Source organism: Nomascus leucogenys, chromosome 19 (assembly GCF_006542625.1).
Source record: "Nomascus leucogenys isolate Asia chromosome 19, Asia_NLE_v1, whole genome shotgun sequence".
Classification (NCBI taxonomy): domain Eukaryota; kingdom Metazoa; phylum Chordata; class Mammalia; order Primates; family Hylobatidae; genus Nomascus; species Nomascus leucogenys.
Genome location: NC_044399.1, coordinates 57,585,253 through 57,609,056, shown reverse-complemented (window position 1 = coordinate 57,609,056; position 23,804 = coordinate 57,585,253). Strand labels below are relative to the sequence as shown.

Genomic DNA, 23,804 nt, shown 5'->3' with positions numbered 1-23,804 from the left:
TTTATCATGGTCGAGGTCCTGAGAGCTGCTGACAGATCTTCCTGCTGCTGAGTGTCTGAACTTCTGAATGCTGCTCTACGCAGCCATTCTAGGTCTTTAATGCCCCCAAAGACAGCCTGTGTAGGTTAGCAAAGTAGTGAGTTAACATAGGCCTTCAGATCAGACAGACTTAGGTTTGAATCTTATTTCTGCCCCTGGCTACATGGAGCAAGTCACGCAGCCTCCCAGAGTCTGTTTCTTCATTTGTAAAGTGAAGACAAGATCTCCATAGGTCAAGTGCCTTACAGTGGTCAGTGAGTAATGCCCCTTCTCCATACTGTGATGTTGACCAGTAAGTCGATCACCTCCTGACACTGTGGATTATTGCTATACTTTTCAGGAACTTTGTGTCTCCAGATAGAATTGAATCTCAGCAGCTACAGTTGGTCCACATCCCCATGTGCCTTCCCACCCCAGTGAATAGTTCAAGTTCCAAGTTCTGGCCACATATCATTGTCCAGTCTCACTCTGGTTAACTAGGCAATACCTGGTTCTAAAGCTTGTATGTCACGAGGTATTCTAGGAAGCATGACTCCAACGAGCACTTGCATTCTTGATGGTGTAAGGGAGTAACGTCAGATTTTTGAACAAAGGCAACTAAGTAAGTAGGAGACTCTGGTGGCTTGGTATCCTGGGAATTTGCCTATGTATCATACAGTGTTTGGGTGTAGCAGATAAAGCCAGTGGCCTGGCTGGTTCTAACAGAGATCTTTATTATAGCTAAGAACAACTCAGCTAGCCATGCCTTGTCACCTACTAATAGTGGTATTTCAGAGGGATAATTTAAATCAGCAATAAAAGTGAACTGTATACGTTTGGAAACTTCACCAATAGCTCCTCTGTTACACACAGATCTTTATGACTTTCTGTGGTTCAATGACAATTGGCCTCATTTATAGGTGCTTGAAGCCAACCAAGGGCAGATTACCTTCCTTCTTTTAACCAGCTAGAGATGGGTGGGTCAGACAAGAAGAGGGTATGATGAAAGCAGGGAAAGGGAGGTGGACTCTTCAGAGGGAGGAGGAAGTATCCGTGTCACATTATCTCTGAGAGCACTCGCAGATGCTGAGCCTGCAGAGACAGAGAAACTGGCAGCTAACCAGGGTCAGGGATGGTCATGTATTCAAATATTGTGGGTTTTAGTCAACAGTGTGCTCCACCCGATTCAACAATGTGATGTGACTGCTCCTAGCAACTATTTTGATGTGGTGAATTTTGTTAACACAAGTATAGGACCTAAGAACAGGTGGCAATCTCTTTCCTGTCCGCACTTGGCAGGCCACCCACTCATTCCTGATAATCACATTTAAGAGAGCTCTGGACAAGCTGGAATGCATCCAAGAGATTCCCTCAACATGCTGGTGAGTGGGATTGTGACCAGGTCATATCAGGAGTAGCCTAAGGGACAGGTAATGCGTGTCTTGGATGAACTGGAGTGAGACTTAAGAGTCCCCAGGGCAGAAACAAAATCCAGTGAGGGGGAGATGCAGGGAGCTGGATTTTAGCTCCTAAGGTGTAGAAAGAAATTTTCCAAAAGGCTGATCAAAGATTAAATGGCTGCCTTAAAAGGTAATGAGTTCCTTGTTACTGCAGGTATTCAACTACAGCTTGGTGGGAAGACACTGTAAGGAGGATTCAGGCAAGTGGGAAGGGGACTTTTCCCAGTCCCTGAAATCAATGATTCTAACAGGAAAAGATGCTCTGGGGTGCGGTGAGCGCTTACCTCTGCTCTTGCAGAGACACTGACAGACGTTCATTCAACATCTCTTCCTGCCAGGCACTGTGCGCGCTGAACACAGAAGTATAGCCTCTATGGAGCAGCCGCTGTAGGCCTCAGAGACAGCTGATAGATGTAACACTGTTGTCTCCATGTTTCAAACCTCGGTCATGGTCTTACTAGGTCTCCTCATTAAGGGGACTCACTATGTGTCCAGTAACGCTTTCTTTTTTTTTTTTTTTTTTTTTTTTTTTTTTTATTATTATTATTTTTTTATTATACTTTAGGGTTTTAGGGTACATGTGCACAATGTGCAGGTTTGTTACATATGTATCCATGTGCCATGTTGATTTCCTGCACCCATTAACTCGTCATTTAGCATTAGGTGTATCTCCTAATGCTGTCCCGCCCCCCTCCCCCCACCACACAACAGTCCCCGGAGTGTGATGTTCCCCTTCCTGTGTCCATGAGTTCTCATTGTTCAATTCCCACCTATGAGAGAGAACATGCGGTGTTTGGTTTTTTGTCCTTGCGATAGTTTACTGAGAATAATGTTTTCCAGTTTCATCCATGTCCCTACAAAGGACACGAACTCATCATTTTTTATGGCTGCATAGTATTCCATGGTGTATATGTGCCACATTTTCTTAATCCAGTCTATCGTTGTTGGACATTTGGGTTGGTTCCAACTCTTTGCTATTGTGAATAGTGCCGCAATAAACATACGTGTGCATGTGTCTTTATAGCAGCATGATTTACTGCCTCGTCACCCACCTTTTCTCCTGACCCCCTTTTCCGTCTCGCAAGGACCAGATAGGGTGAAACTGTGCACCTAAAGTCGTGAACTCTGACAGCCTGACTCTCTGTCATCTGGTAACAACAAGAAAGCTCTTGTTACCAGATGACAGAGAGTCAGGCTGTCAGAGTTCACGACTTTAGGTGCACAGTTTCACCCTATCTGGTCCTTGCGAGACGGAAAAGGGGGTCAGGAGAAAAGGTGGGTGACGAGGCAGCAAAGCCGTAGGAGATATGAACTAATTGCTCAACGTGGTTGTAGCATGGATTAGGCCTTTTACAGCAAGCCCTGCCAGCAGGGAACTGGGGGATATACCCTTGGCCACGCTCAGCTGGACTCTGGGGAGCCCAAGACGGGTAAGACGAGGTCCCCGGCCCGAGCAGCTGGTGGGGGCGCCGCAGGCTAGAGACGTGAGGCCGCAAGGCTGAGGGCTGTGAAGGCGGTGGGCATGCACGGCGTGCCGGGGCTGCCTGGCCTCGCGGCAGGGGAGGTAACACTGCGACACCCCGCAGACGCTGTCAGCCGGGGTCGCGGCCCCGCGTGCGCCGGATCTTCTGACTGTTGGGGAGTGCGGGGGCGTGGGAGCAAGGCGAGCTAGCGCAGGCGCACGCTGCCTCCTCCGTCCCCACCGAGTCCCCGGCGCGTGCGCGGGGCCGTGGCTGAGGCCTGCGCGCCGCCCGGCCGCCCGCACTGCGCGCGCGCCCACCGCGCGTGGGAGGCAGCGGGAGGGGCCAGAAGAGGTCCGGAGCGGCGCGGCGGGAGGCTCCGTGGGCGGCCACGGGAGACAGCGCCGGCGGGAGCGCGCCTCTCAGCCTTTCCTCCGCGCCCCCGCGTCCCCAGCCGGCCGCTCCGAGAGGACCCGGAGGAGGCAGGTGGGCCGGGGGCGCGCGGGGCCCCCAGGGCCGCGGGCTGGCCGGCGGCGGGGTCGGGGCCAGGGTGGGCGGCCCTGGGGGCCCGCGGGGAGGTCGGTGGCCCCGGGAGGGTCGCACAGAGGCACTGGGGGCTGTGGAAGCCCCGCGGCCGCCTCCGTGGGCACCGGTGTCGCCGGCTGCGGGGAGGCCTTCTTGGGGCGGTGCGGCCCACACGGCGGGGATGAGGACTCCTCGTGGCAGCCGCTGACCGACGGCCCAACTTTAGGTTGAGGGGCGCGGGGTGTGCGGCACCCGGCGGCGGAGCTGGGCTCTGGCCCATGACCGACCGCCGCGGCTGCCCGGAGAGTCCCCGCACGCGCAGTGGCTTTCCAACGCGGCCTCTTCCCATTTCTCACTTGACTCCCCTTGCGCATTAAATTGTCGAGAAACCTTTGGCCAGTGGGTCTTCAAAGCTAAACCAAATGGCTGTCCTTGCAGTCCTTGGCTACCTGAGATCCCTTAATTCTGAACCATCCGCACCTGGGAGGGGAAGTTTGGAAGGAGCGCTGGAGCTGAGCCCGCATCCTTAAGGATTCCATTCACTGCTTATGATGGTAGCGCTTTGAATTAGATGTCAGGCTGTTCACGTCATCCAGACACTGGTTTTCAGCTCTGTTCTGAGACAGTGTTTTGATACGTATCAGGATGATGTTCCTATGGGACAATAACTTGCTGTATGTTCTGAGATACTAGACTGTTCGTATTGTGGCACCATCATCGTATAAAACGGCGCCTTTGAAAGATTTCAGTAAACACCTTCCTCCTTAGGAACATCCGCCAGCACTTGAGTTGTACTTCACTTTCACTTTGACGTTTGTTGTTTGTGAATCTTGTGCACAGTTTAAAGTGAGTTGTCTAAACAGCACCGGATCGGGTGGTGCGGGGCATGGAGCAACTAGGGAGGAAAGCAGAGACTTGAACCTGCTGGAGTCTAGTTGGTCTGCATTTTTATGTTGGAGAACCGTCCTGGTTCCAGCTTATTGTGCTATCTTAAATGTGATGCATTTTTTAAATGCTTTCATTTGATACGGACTATCTGGACTGTAAGATTGAGTCTTGCCATGCATGGAATGTGTTTACTTCTGTTTTGTAGAAGATTTAGCCCATGGTATACTATTTGTAGGATTCATTGCAGACATTTTGTGTTTACCACATACAGTCCCACCAGCAAGGGCTTTTAAAAAAGTGACCTATGTTGTCTTTTATTGCTTATGACAACTCCAATTTTGACACATGTGTTTGAAACTAGTGATCTTTAGATTATATAAAATCAACTTCATTCTTTCTCCCTGTTCAAACCTACAAACTCTGGTTACTTTTAGGCGTACTGCTCCCTTGTTAATTATTTATAATGAACTGTGGGACTATAGGCTTGCTTTAGTGTGTTAACCTTTATTTGTGTCTTGTTTCAGGCATTTGTATGTTGTTTTCTCATCTGGAGAGTGAGCTGCACTGTTTTCCTTCAGTGCTGTTTAGAAGAACTTTTGGAGACCAGAAACATGTTCTTTTTGCATTACCCAATATGGTAGCACTAGCCACATATAGCTTTTGAGCACTTGAATGGGGCTAGAGCAGTGGAAGAACTGAAATTTTAATCTTTTTTTTCTTTTATTTTCCTTTTCTCTCTCTCTCTCTCTCTCTTTTTTTTTTTTTTTTTTTTTTTTTTGAGACGGAGTCTCACTCTGCTCTGTCACCCAGGCTGCAGTGCAGTGGCCTGATCTCTGCTCATTGCAACCTCTGCCTCCCAGGTTCAAGCGATTCTCCTGCCTGAGCCTCCCGAGCAGCTGGGATTATAGGTGCCTGCCACCACACCCTGTTAATTTTTGCTGTGGGCTTTCACCATATTGGCCAGGGTGGTCTCGAAGTCCTGACCTGAAGTGATCTGCCCATCTCAGCCTCCCGAAGTGTTGGGATTACAGGCGTGAGCTACTGCACCTGGCCAATTTTTAAATTAATTTAAATAGTCACATGTGGCTAGTAGTTATCTGGTCAGACGCCACAGTTTTAACTTACTAGTCTCCACGAAGCCTTCATTGACCCTCTTGAATCTGTGCTTTCATAGGACTCAGCTCTCCTTGGTCATAGCACTTACTACTTTCAGCTTTCTGGTAGGAATCAACACTAGGCTGTAATCTACATGAGGGCAAGGACAGATCTGGTTTCTTTACCTTTGCATAGCTTAGAACTTAGTAAGAAAAACTGAATAAATATTTGTTAAATGCATAAATAGCTTTTTCAGGGCAGGTATTTCAATTTTGAGTTCTCTCTAGGGCCAACTAAGTGTCCAATACTGTAAATACCTGTTTAGTAGATTGTACAGATGTTATGTAGGTAGCAAATAAAAGGATCATTGTGGAGTTATGCTTTAAATACTTACGTGGTGAGATTGGAATCTCAGGGGAGTGATGACTCATAACAAAGTATTACAGGAAATTGAATGAAAGGGCCTCATGATTCCAGCTAATGTAGACACAGCTTCGGTCTCCTATTAGTTGAATAACTCAAGGATGTTCTTGAACCATCTCTCAAATCTGAAGTCTCCTGGCTTCAGTAAGGCTCTTTTATGGGGTCCAGACAGTCCCGAACCAGCCTGAAGATGCTAGTGGACATCCCCATTTATTACTGCTCTGTGTTAAAGCATGGACCAAGGAGTCTCGGGAAAAAAATCACAAGGTATTTGAGCCATGTTATATAAGATGCTTTTGCTAACAGCTAACTTGGAGTGATGAGTAGGATGAAATTCCTATAGAAATCAGAGTTTGGGGAATTTGATTCTAGATATTGTTAGTATCAGAGGAACCTGTTCTGTAGACAGTTGATTAGGGCCAATTTTTTTTTTTTTTTTTTTTTTGAGACGGAGTTTTGATCTTCTTGCCCAGGCTGGACTGCAGTGGTGCTATCTCGGCTTACTGCAATCTCTGCCTCCCAGGTTCAAGCAATTCTTCTGCCTCAGCCTCCTGAGTAGCTGGGATTACAGGTGCCCACCACCATGCCTGGCTAATTTTTTGTATCTTTAGTAGAGATGGGGTTTTGCCATGTTGGTCAGGCTGGTCTCGAACTCTTGACCTTGGGTGATCCACCTGCCCTGGCCTCCCAAAGTGCTGGGATTACAGGTGTGAGCCGCCGTGCCTGGCAGGGCCAATTTTTTTTTTTTTTAAACCTTAGGCTTACTTTATAATCAGTTGTCACCAGTTAACCATAGTCGGATTTGGAATGAAAGTGTGTACTCTTTCCAGATCAGTATACTTAGACATTTGACCAAGAGTCCAGGTGTCATAAGTCTTCAGATCCAGGAATTGCTTTTAGAAAATGAATCAGACTATAAGGAAGTTTATAGGGGTACATAGTTTCCTTTGATAAGACAAAAGGTAGAATGTTAAGTTTTTAATGAAGATAAGGAAATGTAACTAGAGAAAAACGCAACAAAGACAAAATACAAAGAATGTTCACTGCATTGGTCAGGTAATATTGTAGCTTCTCTGGACTTGAAGTATCTAATATGTAAAAGAATGAAGCTGGTTACATCTGATTGCGTGAATCCTCTTTCCACTTTGAATCTAAGCTTTGAATATTAGTTAAATATGTGTAACACACTGTTCTAGCTCCTGTGGTAACTGATAGTTGTGTAAGATACAGTTCATATCTTTGAGGATCCCAACAGTTTACAAGGAAATGAAAGGTGCTCTGGGGATCGCTTAAAAAAATTTTTTTTGAATGAGAAACTCCACCCTTTGAAAGGGAAGTCATGTGGTGACTCCTCTTCACCGACTCAGACAGATATCCACTGAATCACTTTGCTGAAGAATTAAGAGTATAAAAACATGTCTGAGTCCCAAACCGTGATTATAGTCAGATTAATTTTCCTAAAACAGCTTTAATCATGCTACTCTCTTTAAAAAAATCGGTAGTTTCCCAGTGCTCATGAAAGTAAGTGGTTTGGTCTTTGATCAGGTATTTGCTCCTCAGTACAGCCCTAAAAAGCCCTTACAGCCTCACCTCTGACTGTTTTTCCTAGCCATATCCCAAGTTCCAGCCTACTGTTCCTTTAATGGGATCCCCTTTTACATTTATACCTATTCATCATTCAAGACTCATCGCAGATGATACCTTCCTCACCATTTATGATTCTTAGAAGCTCCCACTGCAAATGTTCCTGGTACTTATGTGATGGAGCGGATCCCATTCTGCCTCATAATCTATGGTTATTAGTGGTATTTTGTTCACCTTAATAGATTGTAAACTACCTAACAAGCATAGACCATCTGTTAACTCATTTTTGTATTCGCTGAAACATCTAGAATAGTGTCTTGTATGTAGCGGTTCCTTAATAAATACTCAGTACTGTTTGGAATTGATAGTATTTGAGGAAGATCACCACTGCTCTATAACACTAAGTCCATGAACTTGTCATTTTCCTATTTATGTGGCAAGGTTAATGTCAAAATGCTTCTAAGTATTTGGTGGTAAGTAATTTTAGCATCCAAGAAAATACGAATACCTTAAAATAGTAACAACTGGATTAGGTTACCCAATATATAACATCTATATCCATATAAGCATTCAATTTTTGAGGAAAAAGAAAGCCTCCTCCTTTTTACCAGTTCCTGCCAGTATTAAGAAAACATGAATCAAGTTGGGAAGACAACAGTGAGCTCAATGAAATGACCGTTTTATTGTAGTGGGGCACTGATGGTAAGGATAATTAAGTTAGATATAGGGTTGGTTAAGTAGAACAGAGCACACATTAAGTAATAGCTAGTATGGTGTTATCTACTACCAGATCAAGCCATCGATCACCTATTTTTATTCTATGCTTTCTACTGAAATAATCTAAACTCATTTTTCATTTAGTTTTGTAATGTTTTGCTTACATTTTAAAAACAGGAATTCATGATACTTCAGATTGTAAAGATCTGATACAAAAGAAACTGGTGGAAGGCTTTTAGCTTCACAAGTTTGGTTTTATTAGCAGTTTCTCTGCTTTCTACATCATTTCTGAGATGTAGGCTAGGGTGTAGTACAAAGTCTCATTTAGAGCAAATTTATTCTAAGCACTCATGTTTTCTGGGAAAAAGAGGTAATATAAGCCACGTGCTTTAAAAGGCATGGCTTCCGTCTTCGGCCAGGATAGAACTCACAGACCCTTGGACCTTGTTAAGTTGAACAATCTTAGTAAACTCTTAGATTTTTAAGAGTGACATGATTAATTTTCAGTAAAGTTTTCTGGGATAGAAAATAATGGAAACATTTTAAGGTAGATTATCTTCATGTGATGAGCACATTGCATGTCATTTGGATGACAAATGATGTAACTTGTGCCAGCGTTATGGGAAGTTAAAGATCCATCTACAAGGGTTAATGTGCCCTGTTTGCTACATGAGTAGGAGGATTTCACCCATTTAGATTAGCTCAGCATTTAAAAAGTGTTTTCACCTATTATATATTCTTCTTGAGCTTTGTCTAGAAAGATTACATGTGCCACCGACTGTGTAAGAGGTGGTGTGAAGCAATTTTTGCCTTTTAACAACAGTTTTGCCAAAAGGAATTTTTTCCCTTTCATAAAAGATCCTTGCTGAAAATGTCAGCAGATTTGACATCAAATAACTTTTAGGCAGTGATTGAAGGCAGTCATTCTAAGTTGCATACAAATAAAGCAGAAACACTTTTTTTTCTTTCTTATTATAGGTGGCTTTCTAGAAGATGACCATAGAGGACCTTCCAGATTTTCCATTAGAAGGAAATCCTTTGTTTGGAAGATACCCATTTATATTTTCTGCTTCTGATACCCCAGTTATCTTTTCCATTTCTGCAGCACCAATGCCTTCAGACTGTGGTATGTGAAGTAGCTGTGCTTATTTTCTGTGAACTGGTAACTTGACTTCTCTGTTATGCCTTTTTTGCACTCATAGTTTTTCTTAGAACCATTTTTATGGTTTTCATAAAATTGCTAAAGTTTTCCTTTTTCAAAAATACAATTGCTTATTGCTTTTTCTGCTTCTTAAGCTAAATGCTTTATTTCTGCTGTCAGCATTTATATTATGTTAAAATGTTCATTTTAAGCATCATGATGGATTTAGAGGACTTTATTTTTAGAAAGCAATGGTGCTTAGACATCTAGCATTCTTCTGCTATTGATGTATTTATTTTGGTTAAATATACTGACTTGCTAAAAAAGCCATGTAGTTAGGCAAAGAGGGTAGGAGACCCTTCCCTGGAATGTGAAATGAGATTGGTTAATGTTTAAATTGGTCCATTTACATCTCCTCTGTAAAATGTTAATTTAGAAGCATTCCATTTCTCATCTATCTAGGCTTATTTCTCTAGAACCATAATAAAAGAGAACCAGGAGATAAATTTGATAGAATTGTTATATTTCCAATTTAGAGTTTTTCAAGTAAAATGTTGGTTCACCATTTCAAATTGTCTTTGGAGGTAGAGGTCATACAGTTTTTAAATATTAGTAGATATGAAGTTATTGGATTGAGAATTTGTCTTTTTAGTCATATTCATTGTAGTATAGTAATTCCTCATCTCCAAGTATCTTTTTTTTTTAATATTCAGATTCTGTAGTGGCTTACCTAGATCAGTCATCAGAAGTATTATATAAAACCTGTACCTTGATCTTGGGAGTTATCTGCAGGTTTTGCAATAATCGACTGGGCTTATTTTCGGATATAACAGAATCACTTATGCAGGGGAAACCTTGAACCTTGTGCATTGTACCTTATGTATGATACTTGTCTCACTCCATCTCGACTTCTAATTGTCATATTTTCTTTCCTATATTGTAGCGCTTTGGGATGGAGAACAATCATATTTTATTTTTGTTTATCCCAAAAAGGCTAATATAGTCATTTGTTATTAGTTGCTCAATGATTGTTGAATAAATACATTGAATAAAAGGTGATAATGGATATTGACATTTTGTGTAACTGGAATTAAACGTTGAAACCCCATCTCTACTAAAAATACAAAAATTAGCCAGGCATGGTGGTGCGCGCCTATATTTATTGTCAGCTACTCAGGAGGCTGAGGCAGGAGAATTGCTTGAACCAGGAGGCAGAGGTTGCAGTGAGCTGAGATCGCACCTGAGATCCAGCCTGGGCCACAGAGTGAGACTTTGTCTCAAAAAAAAAAAAAGCGTTGTAGTCTTAGAATTATAGATTTGTAGATTCTTAAGAACCTTTCCCCACTCACCTCCCTGTGTAGAAATCATATTTTCAGGATCTCTGTCAGATAACCATTTAACCTCTTGCATGTCTTCAATAGTGGGAAACTAACAAAATAGTTAATTTTACTGTTAAAAAGCTTTAGTTGTAATAAAATTGTTTTTGTATGTTGACTCAAAATTGGTCTCCCTGAAATTTTGGCCAAGTGATTCTAGTTTGATACATGGCACAAATTCCTTTATAGGATAGCCTTTAAGTATCTGCAGATAATTTGAACATTTTAACTTAGTCTGAACCTCCTTAGGCTACACATTTCTGGTTCCTTCACCAGTTTCTCATTGTCAGGACTTTTAGACCCTTTTAATCGTAGTTACTTTCTTGGTACATTGTGGTCAGTGTCCCCTTGAAAAGTGGCGTATATAATTGCATTTATTGAGCAAGTATTTATTGAGGGCCTCTTGTGTGCTAGGGACTCTCCTGGATACTGGAGATATCAGTGACCAAGACACGTCTTCTATAGGGAAGACCAGTAAACAAACAAATGAATAGACAAAGCAAAAATAGGTCGTAATGAATTCTGTGGAAGAAAGAAACAGGGTGCTGTGATAGAGAACAATGGGGGCAAGGCAGCTGCTTTAGATGGGGTGGTCATTCGGAGAATCAGAAGAGGTTGGCTGTGAGAAGAGCCTGGGAAGAAGTGTTCCAGGAAGAAAAACAGAAAACTAAAGGCACAGTGTTGAGGGAAGACCTTGGTATATGCTAAGAATTGAAGGAAGGCCTTTGTGGCTGAGAAGCAAAGTGATTGATATCAGAGTGGGAGGAGATGGAATTGGAGAGTAAGACACTGGCCAGGTCATGCGGGGTTATGCAGGCCCCCATAGGGAATTTTTATGTAATGCCACCTAATGAGTGTAAAACCAAGAAACAAAAATAAACCAGTCCACAGAAACCAGAGTTGAGGCATGTGACTCAGTGTTGACTCTCAAGGTGATTACCCTGTAAAACTATGTACTGTTCTTGCATAACAATTTTTGGAATCTTTTGCTTTGAAATGCCTTCAGAATCAGTTTACACAGAATACACATTATATACATTATAAATACCAAGATACCTTATTATATATTTTGCTTAAACATTGAATTATCTGTTAAATTTAAAAAATATAAAAAAATCTCATTTACCCATGTAGTTACCATTTCTAGTGCTCTTCATTCCTTTGTGAGTGTAGGTCCAGATTTCCATCTGATACCATTTCCTTCTGCCCAAAGCACTTCCTGTAATGTTTCTTATGGTACTGGTCTGCCAGTGATGAATTCTTTCAGCTGTTTTATGTCTGAAAACATCTTTACCTTATTTTTTTGAAAAATGTGTTTGCTGGGTTTAGAATTATAGGTTGGTAGTTTTCTTTCAGTACTTGAAAGATCTTGTTCTGCTGTCTTCCCATTTGCATTGTTTCTGCTGTCATTTTTGTTTCTCTAGATGTAACGTCTTTTTTTGGTTGCTTTAAAGAGTTTCTCTTTATTTTGAGCAATTTTACTATTATGTGCTTAGGTATTGTTTTCTGTATGTTCTTGTGCTTGGGTTTGGTTGAACTGCTTGGATCTGTGGGTTTCAGTTTTCATTAAGTTTGGGAAATCATTTAAAATTTTTTTTCTGCTTCTCCCCATTTTCAGATACTGTAATTGCATGTGTGTTATAGACTGCTTGAAGTTGTCCCACAACTCACTGATTTATATTTAAACATTTTTTTCTCTTTATTTTGGATAGTTTCTATTACTGCATCAAGTTCATTAATCTTTCCTTCTGCAGTGTCTAATTAATTAGCTGCTGATTTTATCCAGTGCAGGTTTTCATTTCAGATGAAGTTTTCATCTCTAAAGTTTGCTTTGTCTCTTTTTTATGCCCAGGTCTCTTCTCCACCTTTGAACATTTGGAATAGAGTTATAATGACTGTTTTAATGTCCTTCTCTATTAATTATAATATCCATATCAACTCTAGGTCTGTTATTCCCCTGATGATGGGTCATGTTTTCCTCTTTCTTTGCATGCCTGATAATCTTTAATTTGGATGCCAGACATTGTGAATTTTACCTTGTTGGATGCTGGATATTTTTGTATTCCTGTAAGTATTCTTGAACTTTGTTCCAGGATATAGTTTAGTTACTTGGAAATAGTTGGACCCTTTGAGGTCCTGCTTTTCTGATTTGTTAGGTGGGTCTGGAGCCATTCTTGGCCTGGGGCTAATTATTCCCTACTACTGAGAATTCTACTCCAGGGGCCCCCAACCCCCTGGCTACAGACTGGTACTGGTCCCCGTACCCCGGGGTGCCCCTGATCCCAGAAAGATTGGGGATTGCTGTTCTACTCAATGCTGTGTGAATTATGAGGATTCTTTTTCAGTCTTCTGGTGAGAATAGGCACTAATCCCTGTAGTCCTTATGGATGGTTCTTTCCCTAACCTCAAGTATTTCCTCACAAGCATATGAGGAATAGTTGAGGAGGACCCTCCACAGGTCTCTGGGTTTCTCTTGCAGTGTGTGCATCTGTCTCTGCTGTATTCTGCCCTATGACCTCTGGCCACCTCAAGTTCCCCAGACTCTTAGCTCTGTCTCCTCAACTCAGCGAGTCTGCTGGGCTTTTTCTTGGTCCCCCCTGCCCCACCCCTGAACTATGCTCCTGGAGACTCCCTCAAGGCAGTTAACTGGGGCATGTGTGGGACTTTGCTCGTTTGTATTCCATTCCTCAGGGATCACTGTCTTTCCTTGTCTAACGTCCAGTGTCTTGAAAACCATTGTTCTTTCCCTTTGGTGTTGTGGTTGTTTCAGATGGAAGGGCGAATTTGGCCCTCATTATTCCATCTTGACTTAAAGTAGACATCACCTCCATTTTCTCCCCTCACCCCACTTTCTTTTGATTAAAAGATATTTTTTAGGCTGTTCGTGGTGGCTCACACCTGTAATCCCAGCACTTTGGGAGGCTGAGGTGGGTGGATCACCTGAAGTTAGGAGTTCAAGACCAGCCTGACCAACATGGTGAAACCCCGTCTCTACTAAAAATACAAAAATTAGCCATGTGTGGTGGCGTGCACCTGTGGCCCCAGCTACTTGGGAGGCTGAGGCAGGAGAATCGCTTGAGGGAGGCAGAGGTTGCAGTGAGCTGAGATCACTGAGATCGGCCACTGCACTCCAGCCTGGGTGAGAGAGTGAGACTCTGTCCCCCCAAAAAATAAAAAAAAAAACAAACTATTTTTCTTTTAATCTCAAAAGCTTGCAACAGCATAAAAATACTTTATTTTCCTTTATGGAAGTTGAAATTTTTTTTTTTTTTTTTTTTTTTTTTTTTTTTTTTTTTTTTTTTTTTTTTTTTTTTTATTTTTTTTTTTTTTTTTTTTTTACATGTGATTTTTAATATTTCATGTCATTTTTTCTACCATTAATCTCATTTAGCATTGTTATCTCTAATGCTGTCCCCCCCCCCCCCCCACAACAGTCCAGTTATTTTCCTTGTCGTATTCTATTGTTCAATTCCACTATGAAGAAATGCGGTTTGTTTTTTCCTTGCGATAGTTTACTGAGAATGATGTTTTCCAGTTTCATCCATGTCCCTACAAAGGACACGAACTCATCATTTTTTATGGCTGCATAGTATTCCATGGTGTATATGTGCCACATTTTCTTAATCCAGTCTATCGTTGTTGGACATTTGGGTTGGTTCCAACTCTTTGCTATTGTGAATAGTGCCGCAATAAACATACGTGTGCATGTGTCTTTATAGCAGCATGATTTATAGTCCTTCGGGTATATACCCAGTAATGGGATGGCTGGGTCAAATGGTATTTCTAGTTTGAGATCCCTGAGGAATCGCCACACTGACTTCCACAATGGTTGAACTAGTTTACAGTCCCACCAACAGTGTAAAAGTGTTCCTATTTCTCCACATCCTCTCCAGCACCTGTTGTTTCCTGATTTTTTAATGATGGCCATTCTAACTGGTGTGAGATGGTATCTCACTGTGGTTTTGATTTGCATTTCTCTGATGGCCAGTGATGATGAGCATTTCTTAATGTGTTTTCTGGCTGCATAAATGTGGAAGTTGAAAATTCAAATGTAGTTAGATATGTTAACATATTATTGCATTGTAGCTTAGAGGTTATGTTCTCATTCTGGGTTATTCTGGCATTAATCCTGACTCATTCACTTTCCAGTTGTGTGATTTTGGGCAAATTGTTTATATTCTCTATCCCTTTGTTTCTTCTTCTATAAAATGAGAATAACAATAGTGTCTACCTCATATGGTAGTTATGAGGATTAAATAAATTAATATACACAAAGTTCATAGAGAACAGTCCCTGGTATCTATAAGGTACTTAATAAGTCTAACTTATTGTTATTTAAATGAGCCCTCTGGAAGGCAGTGCATTAACAAGGTTTCCAGATTTGCTCTTGGAGCATCTTGAGATGCTGAAATGAGGATGGCAGTTTCTACCGATGGACTTTCTTGGTTTGCAGTTTGAATGTCTTGGTTGATGTCATCAGATGTTTCGGTGAATTCAGGCACAAAGCTTCCTTACATGAGCCATGGTGGCGATTTGTCTAAAGTTTACATCAAATCATCCAGTAGGGGTTGGGGAAAAGGACAGTTTTAAGAAATTGGAGGCCGGGCGCAGTGGCTCACGCCTGTAATCCCAGCACTTTGGGAGGCCGACGCGGGCGGATCACGAGGTCAGGAGATTGAGACCATTCTGGCTAACACGGTGAAACCCCGTCTCTACTAAAAATACAAAAAATTAGCCGGGCGAGGTGGTGGGTGCCTGTAGTCCCAGCTACTCAGGAGGCTGAGGCAGGAGAATGGCGTGAACCTCAGGGGCGGAGCCTGCAGTGAGCTGAGATCACGCCACTGCACTCCAGCCTGGGTGACAGAGCGAGACTCTGTCTCAAAAAAAAAAAAAAAAAAAAAAAAAGAAATTGGAAACATTAGTTTGGAGGGTTGTAACCAGATATTGGAGAAAACTAGAGGAATTCAGGATCCAGTGCAGTTTATAGGTGGACAATGCCCCAAAGACAATAAACAGGACTAGAATCTGATAATGGACGTACTTAGAGTTTTCCATGGAAACACAATGTTTCTCTCTACAGTTCCCCATTTCTACCAAAGATAATCACAGGCTAATTTGTTTGCAAAATAAGTTTTGTCTCATTAAGCTGGCCTGATTATATACGTAAGTGCAGCAAGAATAGTGAATATGTGCACATTCTCAAGTATGCCATTCCAGTCAGAGGTTTGATAATATCTAAGGGGCTTTATTGGTTTTGTAAAGTCAATCTGAATTCCTTAAAACTGTCTGGTAATAAGGAATCTGAAATTAGACTTTAAAAAGCCTCTTCAGTCTAAGAAGCCAAGCAGAAGATTTGCCCAATTCTGTCCTGTTACAGGGAAAACAAACTTTCATTTCACTTATGTAAATACTTATATTGTGATGAAAATAAAGAATACTCAATAAGAGTTTCTGAATTTTGGAGGGGTTGGGGTAGGGAGAAAAGAAAATGTGTTTCATTTTTGTTTACAAAGTATTCTTCACCAAATTGCTGTAAGTTGTAGGTCTTAAGGGAAAAGAGAAAAGGCATTCTTTAAATCTAGAAAACAAACATGAAAGAACACTCAATATTTCAAAGACATAAAAATTATAATCACCCTCATCAGTTCATTCAGTCCCCTGTAATTCTTGTTCTGCTTGATTTTGGGTTATCAGCCCCCTGAATCCATTGGTTTTCCATTAGAGTTCTGGAAATTCTTACACAGTCCAATGCTGTGATCTTAAAGTTATCAGAAACCCGTACTTGTCAGAGTCTTTTCCATAAATCTTCCTGCAATTTTGTATCACAGATGCTTGCAAAAGCTTTCAGGAAAATATCAGAGTAAAAAATCACTGTCTGTAGATGGCAAAAGATTTAAAATGTTCATAGTTACAGATTTGATGAGAGTTCATTTTAATGCAATTGACAAGGAAATTTGGTTATTTTATAACATTTGAAGATAATAACTGGAATTATGACTGATAAAATTATACCAGAACATATCCAATTTCTAGGAATTTCATACAGTTTCTGGAACACTTAATTAGTAATATAGTCATACAAAAATAACATAAGGAAGGTTAAGCATCACCTTTGACAGTGCTTCTCATGCAATGTAATATATCAAATAAGCCTAGTTTCACATTTATTTGACAAAGCTTCCTATGCAAAGATGCTTAATTAGTTTAATGTCTGTGTTTTTTTTTTTAATAAGGAAATAGAACAAGATTTTCTAGGGGCTGCTGAAAAATCCCAGAGTTAGTCTAAGGTCAGAAAAGACTTCATTCGGAATTTGATTTTTGGGAAGTTTATGAAAAGAATACCCAAAAGATTAAAAACACTTGATTAAATAGGGTTACAGGTTATCCATTTAACCAAAGTGACAAAGATTTCAAAGGCAAATACAGAAAGCCATGTAGTTGTTAAAAAAAAAAAAAAAAAAAAGACCAAAACCCCTTGACTTTTTGAGAGAGAAACTTAAATAATCAAAGACAACATGAAGCACAGGAAATTATCTTGACAAAATACAGAATCTTTGTTTTCTAGGCAGACCATTCAAAAGTTGAAGAAAAACCTTTCACAGTCTCCCATCAAGAGCAGGCCCATACTCCAAGAAAGTTTAGTCATTTTAACAGGAGCTCAAATGCTAGTTCTGTATTATTTTGATATGAATGATAATAGATTCATTCAATTTTAGCCAGCTTAATCACACAAGATTCTCTCTCTCCCTCTTCTCAACTTCCTATAGCCATTTTGTTTTTTTCCTTCATTTTCTTTTTTGACAAAAAACGTATCTTCCTACCTCACATCTTTTCTTGACTGTCACGCTAGCATTCTGTAGATTGAGAAATCTATGAATACACCATCATTTCTAGAAGCACGTGTTTCCTTATAATTTTTCAGTGTAGCACAGGAGATGTTTACTAACATACCGAGGTATCGTTAGTTTCTCTGTCTAAAAGTAGATAAACTTATGTTCAGCAATTAATGTTTCAGTATTTATCGTATGTGGACTTAAATTGATTTAATTCACTTGTTTTGAACAATTATGCTTGGAGTACTTACGAAAATTTCATGAGACATTAAATAGCTAAGCATCATCTTGTTTTTCTTGCTGAGAAATTTTGTAACATAGAGATAGCAGAAGCTTATTTGTAATTCACTTGTCTAACATGAGCTTATTTGACTAGTAGACCTACATAGAATCAAAGTTGTACGTCTGCCTTATGTCTAATGCTGGCAACTCTCAAGGCATATTGGTTTTTTAAACTAAACCACCAATGTTTTTGTTTATTGAAAATTACCCAAGTCACATGAGCTTGAAAAGCATTTGGATTAGTTCCTATTTTTCTGAGAGTTTTCAGGAATACTTAATTTATATAAGCACTTGTTTTTACTTATGTCTATTGAACATACATAGCTATAAGATCTCTGTGTCTGTATGTTTATGTATACAGACAGACACAGAGATCTTATAGGTTTCATTTCCAAATTTTAGCCATGTGTCAATTAAAATAATACAAAGCTTATTAGTTTATAAAAGAAGCTGGATCCAAATTGTACCTCTGAGAGATGGAACAAGTCAAGGTTACCTGCTCAGGTGGCTACAGCTTTTTACTGAAGATTTTTTTTTTATTTGAATGCTGTAGGGATGCGTTTAGAGAAGCTATTTTTGAGTCATTTTGTGTTCAGAAGCTTCTGCATACAAATCAAAGAATGCATTCCATTGTCTCTGAAAGGTTTAGGGCACTCCCAAAGCCAGACTGAATATCTTATCTAAATTAAAGGTTCTCCGAAGTGGTCACTGAAATTCCAAATTATTCTTTGTAAAGTTCACCCATTTTTCCAAAAAGGTACAAGATTCTGATTCACAGTTGTTTTTGGATCCCATCTTTGCATTAGATTCTCTGAAAGGTCTTAACTATTAAGGATTCCTTTTTCAGCAGCTGCTCTGGAACGCAGGGAATCATGTGTTTCCCCCTGCCCCCTTTTGAACAGAATAGGGTGGCTTCCTGAGAAGTTTCAGCAAAGGTTGCTCAGCATAATTGGAGAGTTCTACACAGAAGGAGGAGGGGTCAGATTCAAAGGAGACTTACTCTAGAACTGCATGGCTGGGTGAGAGAGCAGCCAGTGCCGCGGCCCTGGGTACCAGCACCTAGTTACTCACTGGCCTTGGGACTTCACAGGGGTCTTCTTCTGATCCTGCTTCTGACACCAAAAACTGTCAAAAGAAAATTCAGGGCGCTTTTCTTAATATAAATATTAAGTGAGTAAAAAAACTGCAGACTTCCAAACCAAAAGTGGTAAAAAGCTTGTCTCACGAAGGTCATAGTAAGGTTTAGAAAGCCTAGAAAAGGAAATTTATATAGCTTAATTCTCACTGGTTAGAATGAGTAGGTTAGTTTAGTCATTACTGATTTGCTGCAACATGCTGAGTCATGCTGACCAAGAAGTGAAGCTCAAGCTTCACGTGCAGTTTAAGTAGGTCTTTTGGAGAATAGGTCCTCATAGGTTTTCCTGAGCTGGATGTGGGACTTTGGCTCAGAGGCCAAGGTTTGTCTTGGCTTCTATTTTGATTTTTGCCTAACAGGACCATTTTGTTGTCTAAGATTATGAATGTTATCTCATTTCGGTTCAATCTTTCTGATTCTCTTCTGATGGACTGCTGCTCTGCTTGTATACGTGTCTTTAGTTTGGTGCCTCTCATCTTTTAGTTATGCTGACTCTAGAAGTAAGAACTATGTGTATGTAGTATAATTTTGGAAAATATATAAATGCAAAGAAGAAAGGAAAAACAAAAAAACCCCATGAGTCCCACTACTTATGCAAGCTGTTACGATCCAAGCTCAATGGTGAGTTACCTCAGCAAGTAGAATAATAGAGGAAAGAAGATAGACTTTGGAGACAAACCTGGTTTTCTACCCCAGATTTGCCACTTACTAGCTGTGCGACGTTGAGCTGGTATTATTTAATCTGAGCTTCGCTTTCCTCATGTGCAAAATGAGAATAATACCTGCCAGGTAAGGTGTTGGTGAGGATTTTTAAAGTGTTTAGTAAGTGCTCAGCAAATGTTCATAATATTTTCCTTATTTAGATACTTCTGCTTTTTTTTAAGCATCTAAAATATTTGTATCATTTGAACCTTGGTTTTATTGTTTATTATTTTCAATATATTTATTTGAAACTTTTAGTAAATTTAATTTACATCTTTTTTTTTAATTTCAGAATTTTCTTTCTTTGATCCCAATGATGCATCATGCCAGGAAATTCTTTTTGATCCCAAAACTTCAGTTTCAGAATTATTTGCCATTTTGAGACAGTGGGTTCCTCAGGTCCAACAAAACATTGACGTTATTGGAAATGAGGTAAGGAATTCTTACATTTCAAGTTTTGCATTGTTAGGATTGTTAATGGTATAGATTTTTTCCCCATCTGAAAGGAAGACGGTAATAAAGGAGAAACCCTTTAAAAGTTCTGATATTTATTTGTATTTCCAGGATTTTCATGGGGCAGTGAGTTAATACTATATATTCTTCTGATTATTTCTTCATGCTCTGTACTTCTGACATTTGTAGACTCCCGGTGGGTGCAGGGAGGGGCATTTTTCATATTTCCTTCTTTGTAAAAATTGATTTTGCAAACTTTTTATGCATTTCATGAAGGGATTTGATTACCATCATGTTCTATTTACACTTTTGGGTGGTTTGGTAAAGATACAGCCTTGAATGTAGTCTTTAAGAATAGTAGACTTTTTGAGGGAGGATTCCTTGACCAGTATGTTGCTGTGTTGTAGGAAGAGAGTGCTTATACTTTTTTCAAATATCATTACACCCATAGAAATAAAATTTTGCTCATTTTTGAGAGGAACATATTTGGAGTGCCAGATTACCTTTGGAATAATCTTCAAGAATTTCCTTCAGCCTGCTGACAAGTTCAGTTTTCATTATTGTTGTTGAGTGCAGATTTAAAATTTACCCTTAAGAGATGCCCATACTGTCTATACATTTTACTGAGAAGTAATTCAGATATGATGGACTAACTTGGTTCCTCAGCATTGGTTTGAAAGCAATAGGTACCTCAGTAGTTAGGTTGTAACCTTATTTTCCTTGACTGCTTCAGATTCTTAAGAGAGGTTGCAATGTGAATGATAGAGATGGATTGACAGATATGACTCTTTTACATTATACCTGCAAATCTGGAGCTCATGGTATTGGTAAGTGTGTGATAAATCTATCAATTGCTTATATCATCTGCATTTGTGCTTAGATAATTTATATTTATGCCCATATATTGTCTGGGGGAAGGCACCCAGCTGATGATGATAATATTGCCTGAAGAGTTGAGGATTCAGTTAGGTCCTTCCAAAAACCATATTCCCTTTTCTCAAGGAGGTCTTTATACCCTCCTGATACCTTTTTCTGGATCAGGCCTCATGCCTGATTGCGTATTAGATGAGAGTAACTACTAACACTCTAAAATCTTTCTGAGGGTTTATAACAAGGTTTGACAGTCCAAGGTCAGTCTTTGCATACTGATCCCAAATCTCAAGACCCCAGTCTTGAGACCTAAGGTCTGTTCTTACATATGTAACATATGTGCATATTTTCCAAAATTGTTTTTCTCTTGTGCTTTGTCATTTTATAAACCTGCATCTCTTACTTAACTATATATTGTGATTGTCTCTCCTTGTTTCAGTAGTCTGATGTGGTGGTGCTGAAACTACTGGTGATGATGGACTCCTTTTTCCTCTCACAACCCATCCTGAACTGATACTTTCACAAAATAAAAATGAATTTTATAATACAAAATAAAATAAAGCCATAAAATATAAGCCCAAATACTTTTCAAATGGCATAAAACTGGCCAGGCATGATGATTTACACCTGTAATCCCAACACTTTGGGAGGCCAAGGCAGGAGGATTGCTTGAGGCCAAGAGTTCGAGACCAGCCTGGTGGTCTCAACATAGTGAGATCTTGTCTCTACAAAAAAAATGAAAAAATTAGCCAACCATGGTGGTGCATGCCTAGAGTTTCAGCTACTTGCGAGGCCGAGGCAGGAGGATCGTGTGAGCCCAGTAGGTTAGGGTTGGCATGAGCTGTGATTACATCACTATGCTCCAATCTGGGTGACAGAGCCAGACTCTGTCTTTAAAAAAGAAGAAAGAATAAAAGGCGTAAGACTACATTTTAGTTAACGTAATGAGAAGACATATTAAATGGGGAAAAGCTGTAAAAAGTACACACACATTGCAATTTGGGACTACCAGTGGTCCACAGAACACGTTTGGAGTAGCACTGATCATCAGTGTTGTTGTTGATGGCTTCATAGCATTCTATGTGTGTCTCAATTTAACCAATTTCTTACACTTTTTGGATTTTTTAGAATTATATTAATAATAACAGTGCAGTGATGAGCATCTTTGCAGCCAAGTGTTTATCTGCAATCCCTGAGTATGATTATTTTCTTAGGATCAATTCTTGCAAGTGAAATTTTCGAAGTGTGTCTATACAGTGCACTGTTTGCTTTGGCTTTTTAAATGGGGCAATTGGTAGCCATCCGTTGGAACTTAAAATTTGTACTAAAGGAAAGTAATTTAGAAAATCTTCTTTAGGTGATGTGGAAACAGCTGTAAAATTTGCAACTCAGCTTATTGACCTGGGAGCAGACATTAGTTTGCGGAGTCGCTGGACAAACATGAATGCTTTGCATTATGCTGCTTATTTTGATGTCCCAGAACTTATAAGAGTGATTTTGAAAACATCGAAACCAAAAGGCAAGTATTATAAGATCACCTTTAGATATTATTAACTGAACACTTCAGTGGTGGCATAAAAATTATAATTCAAGGATATTTTTTACTTCTAATCCATCTTGTTTCATGTGCCTTTCTAATTCATTTTATTTCCGAGATAGTGTAAAATTTCTTTATTGAGTATTAATTACTATCTTTTCTACAAAAGGATTAGTACAGAGAGATACAAAATGAAAGAGTGTTCTCTGGGTTTTCATATCTCTATAAGTTCTCCAGTATAACACGGATGTTTTATATAATTGATTCTACATGCTTTATGATTCTTTTGCCTTGCTTGGGTAGCCAGAAATAGAACAATAAGGTCTTCAGAGATTGGCATTGGAATAATAAATAATATTTATTTTAGATGGCATTTGGTTCTGAAATTATATAATTCAACTTAAGGGATAATATTTCATTTTTTTTCCCCTGTTTTGATGGTGATATCCTGAAATTGAAGATCTGAATGTCTAAGTCACAGTCCTGGTATTTTGATTTTTCTGCCTGGTTCTCTTGGGGGCCAATTTTCTTTTCTTTCTTTTTTAGAAAAATGTGAGAGTAAGCGAATAGTATTAACATTAAGTTAAAGAAAGTGTACAATATTTTCCCCATTGTGGGAACGTACTTTAGAGATTCAATAGATAAATTTCCCAGAATGTTCATTTCTAACCTCCAATCTGCATAATTGTCCATTTTCTCTTTAAAATTCTACCTTTTTAATTGCTAAATGATGTTGGGAAGAAAGCCTCTGTCGACACTACTGTGTCTTTAATAATTCAAGAGAGTTTGTCTTGAGTATATCTGGGTAGTTTGCAGTTGTAGGAAGGGTATGTGGGTGCGGTGTTGTTTAGTTGAGGGTAGGATTTGCAGAACCAGAGGTATATTTAAACGCTTGTTATCGAAAATACTCAAGATGGGATTCCCAAATCTGGAGGATTTCCTGTATTTAAGTATAACATATGATGCTATGTTAAAAGTTATTAAAATGTCCTTAGAGTTGCAAGATTACTTTTCTCATTATGAAATTCAAATTCATTTGTTCAGTAGAGTATTATGAATCAATTTATAGGTAAGCATTTCTATGCTTAATTAGACTTTAACTACTTTGAAAATTCTGCTTTGTTTTACCTACCAGTTATTGGCCATTTTTTTTCTGTAAAGGGCCAGCTAGTAAATACTTTAGACTTTTTGGACCATATGGTCTCTGATGAAACTACTCAGTTCCATAGTTGTAGCATGGAAGTAGCCACAGAGGATATGTAAATGAATGAGTGTGCCTGTGTTCTAATAAAACTTTATAAAAAC

General features: G+C 39.8%; 1 protein-coding gene across 2 annotated transcripts in view; it reads left to right on the top strand.

The window, feature by feature from the left end:
• Window positions 1–3,173: 3,173 nt before the first annotated feature.
• CLIP4 (CAP-Gly domain containing linker protein family member 4) overlaps window positions 3,174–23,804 on the top strand; it is a 68,673-nt gene continuing 48,042 nt past the window's right edge. The window contains exons 1-5 of one of the 2 annotated variants that reach the window (XM_003262681.3): window positions 3,174–3,424; window positions 9,149–9,296; window positions 19,932–20,071; window positions 20,826–20,919; window positions 22,320–22,481. In XM_003262681.3, coding sequence (XP_003262729.2) covers window positions 9,164–9,296; window positions 19,932–20,071; window positions 20,826–20,919; window positions 22,320–22,481 — 529 coding nt within the window. In that variant the 5' untranslated portion in view covers window positions 3,174–3,424; window positions 9,149–9,163. The remainder of the gene's footprint in view (window positions 3,425–9,148; window positions 9,297–19,931; window positions 20,072–20,825; window positions 20,920–22,319; window positions 22,482–23,804) is intronic. The other variant, XM_030799719.1, reaches the window with a different exon arrangement.